This window comes from Colobus angolensis, unplaced genomic scaffold (assembly GCF_000951035.1).
Source record: "Colobus angolensis palliatus isolate OR3802 unplaced genomic scaffold, Cang.pa_1.0 Scaffold155, whole genome shotgun sequence".
Taxonomy (NCBI): domain Eukaryota; kingdom Metazoa; phylum Chordata; class Mammalia; order Primates; family Cercopithecidae; genus Colobus; species Colobus angolensis.
Window position 1 is genome coordinate 4,140,648 of NW_012114655.1, and position 8,672 is coordinate 4,149,319.

The following is an 8,672-nucleotide window of genomic DNA, read 5'->3' on the forward strand; positions in this document are numbered from 1 at the left end:
CCAGGATGGTCTCCATCTCCTGACCTCATGATCCACCCACCTTGGCTTCCCAAAGTGCTGGGATTACAGGCGTGAGCCACCGCGCGCGGCCCCTCATAAACTTTTCTAAAGCATCAGTGATTTCACCATTTATCTACCCCAGCTTCACCATAAATTGGATGTTGTTCTTGCTTCAGTTGAAGCAGAATTCATGCTGCTCTGATGGGGCACTGCATGTCTTACCCTTGTTACTGCCTCAGACCAGAGCCTTCTCCGGTGTGTTACAGCAAGTCAGCACAAGTTTAACTGGTGCAAAATGTTTTCATAAGTACACATTTTCTGTGAACTTTGTGAAGACCCCTCACATATCCGATGGTCGTGCTGTGCCCTTGAAATCTCTTTTACTCCAGAGCAGTCCCTTTTTTTCCATCACAGACCGATTTACTGAAGAAAAGACCGGGTGTATTGTTTTATACAATGTCCCACCTTCTGATTTGTCTGATTACGTCGTCCTGTCATTTGGCTTGTTCTAGCCCCTGTCTTTTCTGTAACTGGAGTTAGCTCTAAAGGCTTGATTAGATAAAAGGTTAATGTTCTGGGGCAGAATACATAAAAGGGGTTGTTGCTTTCATAGTGTATCACATCAGAAGAAAAAAGTACTAGGAAACAGGAACCTAACAACAAAAAGAATTACATAGGCCGGGCACGGTCCCACGCTTGTAATCCTAGCACTTTGGGAGGCCAAGACGGGTAGATTGCCTGAGCTCATGAGTTCGAGACCAGCCTGGGTAACACGGTGAAACTCCGTCTCTACTAAAATACAAAAAATTAGCCCATCGTGGCAGTGTGTGCCTGAAATCCCAGCTACTCGGGAGGCTGAGACAGGAGAATCGCTTGAACCCGGGAAGTGGCGGCTGCAGTGAGCCGAAATCACACCATTGCACTCCAGTCTAGGCGGCAGAGCGAGACTCTGTCTTAAAAAACAAACAAACAAAATTAGCCGGGCATGGTGGTGTGCTCCTGTAATCCCAGCTACTTGGGAGGCTGAGGCATGAGAATCACTTGAACCTGGGAGGCAGAAGTTGCAGTGAGTCGAGATTGCACCACTGCACTCCTGCCTGGGTGACAGAGCAAGACTCTGTCTCCAAAAAAAAAAAGAATTGTATGATACATTGATGAGGAGAGTATTGCTATTACCGAGGAAGTGGTAGCTTACATTCTAAAAAGCTTCGCCTGCCCACCCCTACAGATACGTGCTTTTCAAACCTAGGTCTGTTGAATTAGAGTGCATGTGTTTGTCACGGATAGGTTAGAGGCTGAGTAATCTGTGCCCTAGTCTCTTTTCCCTAAATTTATACCCCTTTCCCTAATTCCTAAACTTCCTTTGGACTGAATATACCTGGTGCTTGGTAGATTTGCTGAGTTCAGCATACCTCCCTCCATGGACATACCTCCCAGTCACACCACATCATGCCAGCCATAGGAGACAATCTCTGAAAGACCCGTACTAGTAAAGACCTGATCCGCCAAAGGATTTGCCATTATTTGCGATCTGTTTATAGTAACCAACACTAACCCCTTAGCGCAATAGTAATCCTGTGTCCTTAGAGACTATTTTGTCCCTGACTCAGACAGGAGCTTCTCATTCCTTTTTTTTGAGACGGAGTCTCCCTCTGTCGCCCAGGCTGGACTGCAGTGGCTGGATCTCAGCTCACTGCAAGCTCCGCCCCCCGGGTTCACGCCCTTCTCCTGCCACAGCCTCCTGAGTAGCTGGGACTACAGGCGCCCGCCATCACGCCCAGCTAATTTTTTTATTTTTTAGTAGAGATGGGGTTTCAGCGTGTTAGCCAGGATGATCTCGATCTCCTGACCCTGTGATCCGCCTGTCTTGGCCTCCCAAAGTGCTGGAATTACAGGCATGAGCCACCGTGCCTGGCTGCTTGTCATTTCTTAGAAGTGAAGTTGGACAGGGAAGCCTTAAGCATCTCTAGAGTGGGCCCCTTGTAGAATCTCATGAAAGCTATGGATCCTTTTCCCAGAAAAAAATGCAAACACATTGACTCACATGACGTTTTCTGTTATTTCAGATCCTTTAAAAAGTTCTAAAGAACACACATGTACCTATTTCAGGATTTTATTACATGGCTAACATACTCCTACCTTGTACTATTTCTTCTGTTAATCCCAATGAGTGTTGCTGTTCTCTGGAGACAAGAGGGAAGAATATCAAAAGCCAAAAAGTTCAGTTTTCTTAAGGATGATTTTAGTTGTCATAATACCAGAAATTTTCAGGGGAATACTTCTCTGGTTTTACAGTTAAAGTCAGAAAAAATAATTTTTGATACTTTCTTAGAGTTAACTTTTCAGAAATGAATTGTTCCATAGAATAAAGCCCACTGGCTCATTTTTAGGTATTTCTAAATGGTCTTATTTTAACCAGATGACATATATGTTCCGTATTTTAATTATTGAAAATATTTAAATGCAAAAGGTATTATAATTCAATTTTTTTATCATAATAATTTCACCTTGCATAACTTCACTATCACATGATTTCATTTTCTTCTTGTTTTTATAGTATATTCATTGCCTTCAAGAAAGCTGGTGGCTCTTCAGTTAAGATCCATTTTTATTAAGGTTAGTATGTTGTAGTTTGCCTTTTTGTTTATTAAAGTGTAATGAGAAAATAAGTAACATTAGGAATTAAGATTCAGAAATTACTGTTTTCACCGTATGTACAGTTAAGATCTGATTCTATAGAGAAATAATCTTACAATATTTCAGATGTGTTACTGTCTTTCATGATTATGTAGAAAGGAAGTAGGACTTTTATCTTGTGTGTCACATATTTTCAGTTCGGATAACATTGGTGAAAAAATGTTAGCATATTAATATTAGAGGTTTATTCCATGTGTATTACATTTCAGCTGGTGGCATCTACATATAAACTATGTATATATCAAATTATATATCAGATTATATATATGTCATAAAATACTCTGAATCCGACTTCTTTCCTCCTCCACTGCTACCACTGAGTCCAAACCACTGTCATCTTCATGCCCCTGACTTTACTCTTGCTCAATCTACCTCTCGCAAATGGCAGCACTGACGATCCTCTAAGCCTACACCACATCACTACTCTCTTCAAAACCCTCCAGTAGCTTTTCCTCTCACTCAAAATTGTGATCCAGGCGAAGGGGCTTGCTTCCTAATGCACTGTGACGGCAGGTTTTTGAGAAAAGAAAGGCTTTATATTGCAGATTGACTCCCAAGGAGACAGGAGTCGAGCTCAAATCTGCCTCCCTGTGCTGGCTTCAAGGCAGTGTTCTTATTAGAAAAGGTTCAGAGGGTGGATTCTGAGATTTGTAGGTGAGCGATGGAAGGAAAGGGTAGATCTGGTAAGTCCCTGGGCATGCACAGTTATCTTTTCATGCTAACTCATAGGGCCCATGTGCAAGTTCAGAGGAGTGAGTATGAAACGTGGCAATGGAGAGTCACCTTGCGACACCAGCAAGCTTGTTCTCTGCAGACTCAACTTGGCCATATTGGTTCCAACCAATTTCAGCTGGTTCTTTTATCCCATAAGGGAAGGAAGTTTCAGTATTTTAGCAAGTAGTTTCTTATCTGCTACCCTGCAAACTCAATAATTTTTTTTTTTTTTTTTTTTTTGAGACCGTCTCCTCTGTTGCCCAGGCTTAAGTGCACTGATGTGATCTCAACTCACTGCAGCCTCTGCCATCCTGGGTTCAGGTGATCCTCCCGCCTCAGCCTCTGGGATTACAGGCACACGCCACCATACTGGTTCATTTTTGTGTTTTTAGTAGAGACAGGGTTTTGCCATGTTGGCCAGGCTGGTCTCCAACTCCTGGCCTCAAATGATCCACCCGCCTTGGCCTTTCGAATGCTGGGATTACAGGTGTAAGCCACGCCCAGCCCAAATTCAACAATTTCTGTTAGTCGTTGGTTTCTTTAATTCTTTGGGGATGGTTTCAAATTCACAGCCCTTACTGTGGCCTATGAGGCTCTATATCTGTGCTAATACAGTAGCCACTAGCTACATGTACCTATTTACAGTTTAATTCATCAAATTAAATTTAAAATTCAGTTCCTCAGTCACTACTCACGTTCCGAGTTCTCAGGAGCCCCTTATGGCAAATAGCCAGCAGAACAAGAGTCACGCTCCCAGGGAGCTCTGCCAGACTGCTGCTCTGCGGAGCCTGACCTGCAGCCACACTGGCTTCCCTGTGTTGTTAGACATTAAGCTCATCCTCAGTCTTTCCACTCATTTCTCTGCCAGGATTCATTTTCTTGGAGACTCAAATGGTTTGCCTCCTTTAGTGTTTTCTTAAATGTTTCCTCATCAGAAAGGCCCTCTTAAACAATCCTTTCTTCCTTTTTTTTTTTCCCCCCTTGAAACAGGGTCTCTCTTGCTCTGTCACCCAGGCTGGAGTGCAGCGGCGTGATCTTGGCTCACTGCAACCTCTGCCTCCCAGGCTCAAGCCATTCTCCAATCTCAGCCTCCCGAGGAGCTGGGATTACAGGCGTGAACCACCACACCCGGCTAATTTTTGTATTTTTTTGTAGAGGTGGGGTTTCACCATCTTGCCCAGGCTGGTCTTGAACTCCTGAGCTCAAGCAGTTCATGCTTCAGCAAATGCAATGGCGTGATCTCAGCTCACTGCAACCTCTGCCTCCCAGATTCAAATGATTCTCCTGCCTCAGCCTCCCGAGCAGCTGGGATTACAAGCATGTGTCACTGCACCTGGCTAATTTTTGCATTTTTAGTAAAAATAGGGTTTCACCATGTTGGCCAGGCTGGTCTCGAACTCTTGACTTCAGGTGATCTGCCCACCTCGGCTGCCCAAAGTGTTGGGATTATAGGAGCGAGCCACCATGCCTGGCCCAGAGCCTGCCTCTCGTAACTGCTATACTAGACTACCTTCTTATCTTAAAAGTTAGCCTGCATTTCTTACCTGCGTTTTAAATTTTATTGAATAGTTATTTTATGAGCAGTCTTTGAAAAATTTTCATAAAGTGGGCTCCCCCTGAAATTTTATAACCCACATTCCAGATTACCAGCTGTGAACGTCTTGCCATACCTACTTGATCTCTCGCAAGGTGTGTACACACAGTTTCCTTCTTCGAAACAATCCAGAAGTAGGCTAGCAACATCATCATGTGTCACCCCTACATACTTCCGCACACATCTTTCAAGAACAAGGACACCATTACCACCCCCAAGAAAACCAGCATTTTAATGAATTTATTCAGGAGTATCATCCAACATACTCAGATTTCCATAGCTGTTCCCAAAATATCCTTCAATTCTGGATCCATTCATGGTTCACAGGCTGTATTTGATTGTTACATCTTCTTAGTTGTTATCCTTCAGAGTAACACTGGCCTGCCCCACTTTCTTTCTTTACAATATGGACCTCTTTGAGGAATCGGGGCCAGATGTGGAGCGTTCTCCATTCATCTGATTGTTTCCATGTGACCAGATTTGGGTCAAAATTTCTGGCAAGAACCCTGCACAGATGGCCATGTATTGGTTATTAGGTAACAATAGATTACTTAAGTAGAGCACTGGGAAGTTTTCTTTGTCCATTACAATAGAATACTTTTGAAATCTGGATTCCTCATGACTCATTGATTTTCTTTTTTTTTTTTTTGAGAGAGTGTCTCACTCGGTTGCCCAGGCTGGAGTGCAATGGCACAATCTCGGCTCACTGCAGCCTTCACCTCCCGGGTTCAAGTGATTCTCCTGTCTCAGCCTCCTGAGTAGCTGGGATTACAGGTGCCCGCCACCATGCCCAGCTAATTTTTGTATTTTTCGTAGAGATGGGGTTTTGTCATGTTGGCCAGGCTGGTCTTGAACTCTTGACCTCAGGTGATCCGCCTGCCTCCCGAAGTGCTGGGACTACAGGCGTGAGCCACCATGCACAGCCATTGGTTTCTTAATTATAAAGATGCATTAGATAATTCATTGCTGTTTATCATTCACTTTTGGTTTAAGCACAGTAAGTGGATCTGAAAGTAATTTCAGTATATATAAATTATATACCGTTATTGCATAAAGTTGATGAGATAGTATATAGAATGTTGGTATGCTCCAAGACTAACTTTTAGATTTTATTCTCTCAATGGTGTGCAAAGTATAAATCAAAGCCATTCTGTGAAAAACTGCTTTCCTGGCTGAAAAGCAGCGGCTGTGCCAGAGTCATTGTTCTTTCGAGCAGCCATTCATACCAGCGCAATGACCTGCAGCTTCGCAGGTATGTTCCTGCCTCTGGAAAGTTATTTTTGGTATGGTTTATACTATGATAATTTCTCTATTAAAAGGTTAAAATGAACTTTAAAAGCCACGTAGATCCTTACCTCTTCTCACTGGAGTTTAGAAAGAGGGGGGTAGGAGGAGGGCAGGAGATGGGAGGGAGCACAGTTGGGCAGATCTTTTCAGTTCCTGTGAGCTTAGTAGACTTGGGGCATGGGAAAGCGTCGTGGAGAGAGAGTTTGGGAACCATGTTTTTAGTGTTCCCTGTCACATGCATGGCAGCATCACAGCTCAGCTGATTTAAGAGAATGAGCAGAAACGGTTCTCAAGATTTATTGGTTGATAACTTTTGAAAGATCAATATTTTCAGTTATTTCCATATGTGCAATCATTTTTTTAAAAACATTTACTCTTTGTAGAGACAGGGTCTCGCTATGTTGCCCAGGCTGGTCTCGAATTCCCGGGCTCAAGCAGTCTGCCTGCCTCAGCCTCCCAAAGTATTGGGATTGCATGTGTGAGCCCCCTGCACGTGGCCACATGCAACCATTTGTATTTGTAGAAATCCACTTGCCTAAAGGGTAGTTCCCTGGCATGTCAGAGTGAGTTCTTAAATGTAAGACAGAGTATCTCAGAAATAGAACTATAAGCTATCATTATCACATAAAGTTGATAACATATCATATAGAATACTCTTATACTCCAAGATGTAGCTTTTATTTATTTTTGAGATGGAGTCTTGTCCTGTCACCCAGGCAGGAGTGCAGTGGCGCGATCTCACCTCACGGCAACCTCCACCTCCTGGATTCAAGCGATTCTCCTGCCTCAGCCTCCTGAGTAGCTGGGATTACAGGTGCCTGCCACCACGCCAGACTAATTTTTATAATTTTAAGGCTAGGCTTCACCATGTTGGCCAGGCTGGTCTCGAACTTCTGAACCTTGAATTCACTTGCCTGGGCCTCCCAAAATGCTGGGATTACAGGCATGAGCCACCGCGCCCATCCCCAAGATTTTTTTTTTTTTCTTTTATTTTTTTTGAGACGGAGTCTCCCTCAGTTGTCCATGCTGGAGTGCAGTGGCGTGATCTTGGCTCAGTGTAAGCTCCACCTCCTGGGTTCAGGCGATTCTCCTGCCTCAGCCTCCTGAGTACCTGGGACTACAGGCGCGTGCCACCACGCCTGGCTCATTTTTTGTATGTTTAGTAGAGATGGGGTTTCACTATATTGGCCAGGTTGGTCTCAAACTCCTGACCTCAGGTGATTTGCCTCCCAAAGTGCTGGAATTACAGGCGTGAGCCACCACACCCAGACCCAAGATGTAGCTTTTAGATCATTTCTTTTTTATTATTTTTGGGATGGAGTTTCGCTCTGTCACCGAGTGCAGTGGTGCAATCTTGGCTCACTGTAACCTTTTTAGATGGTATAGATCATAACTTTTATCACTTATACACCTATAAAATCAGGATGAAAAAATACCAATAAGCCAAGAGTTACCTTTCAAAATGAGCTAATTTCTAGAACTTTCACAAAAGACATTACAGGCTTCATAGCAGAAGGAAGCGATGCTGTGGGAAATTTTTGCAATGGGCTTGCCTAAGTGTTTCTATCTTTTTATATTGTCTCCCAACTAAGTAAGTAAGTAAGTAGCAAATCAGCAATATTTTTTACTTAAGTCTGCTGAAACTTGTGTTTTGCCTGTGCAGCAGAATATATGGAGACCAAGAGAATTTTAGCTAAAAAACCGATGTTTGCCTTAGAATTTGTATTTGTGAGTTTTTAAAACGTTAACTATATGATTATTTCTAGTACTCCCTTCCGGTACCTGCTTACACCTTCCATGCAAAGAAGTGTTCAAAATAAAATAAAGAGCCTTAACTGGCAAGAAATGGAAAAAAGTCGGTGCATTCCTGAAATAGATGATTCCGAGTTTTGTATCCGCATTCCAGGAGGAGGTATCACAAAAACGCTCTATGATGAAAGGTGAGTTTGTTTGCCTGTTCATTTGTTTCCCACTTTACTTAAAAATGAAAGTAATACAGTGAGCCGAGATCGTGCCACTGCACTCTAGTCTGGGTGATAGAGTAAGACTCCATCTCAAACAAACTAAGAAAAAAACAATGAAATTAAGTCAGGGAATGTATTGGATTACTTACTGAAACTTTGAAAACGTATTTCTAAAACTGGTACTATTTTAGAGCTCTTGCATTTAGGGAAAAGATTTAAACTTGGTTATAGAAGAACTGGTTTCTAAAAAGCCATATTTAATGCTTTATTTTGTGTAACTTTTTAGGGATTCTGATACTTATTCTTTGCAAACTCTACAGGCACACTTTTTAAAATTGTGGTAAAATACACATCCTGCAAAATTTACATACATTTATCATACATGTTAACTATATTTAAGTGTACAATCCAAGTGC

The 8,672-nt window shown here is 42.7% G+C and overlaps 1 protein-coding gene across 1 annotated transcript in view; it reads left to right on the top strand.

The window, feature by feature from the left end:
• PSMG2 (proteasome (prosome, macropain) assembly chaperone 2) overlaps positions 1-8,672 on the top strand; it is a 22,361-nt gene that overhangs the window by 9,161 nt on the left and 4,528 nt on the right. Inside the window, exons 3-5 of the mRNA XM_011936634.1 lie at positions 2,558-2,616; positions 6,139-6,257; positions 8,059-8,232. Coding sequence (XP_011792024.1) covers positions 2,558-2,616; positions 6,139-6,257; positions 8,059-8,232 — 352 coding nt within the window. The remainder of the gene's footprint in view (positions 1-2,557; positions 2,617-6,138; positions 6,258-8,058; positions 8,233-8,672) is intronic.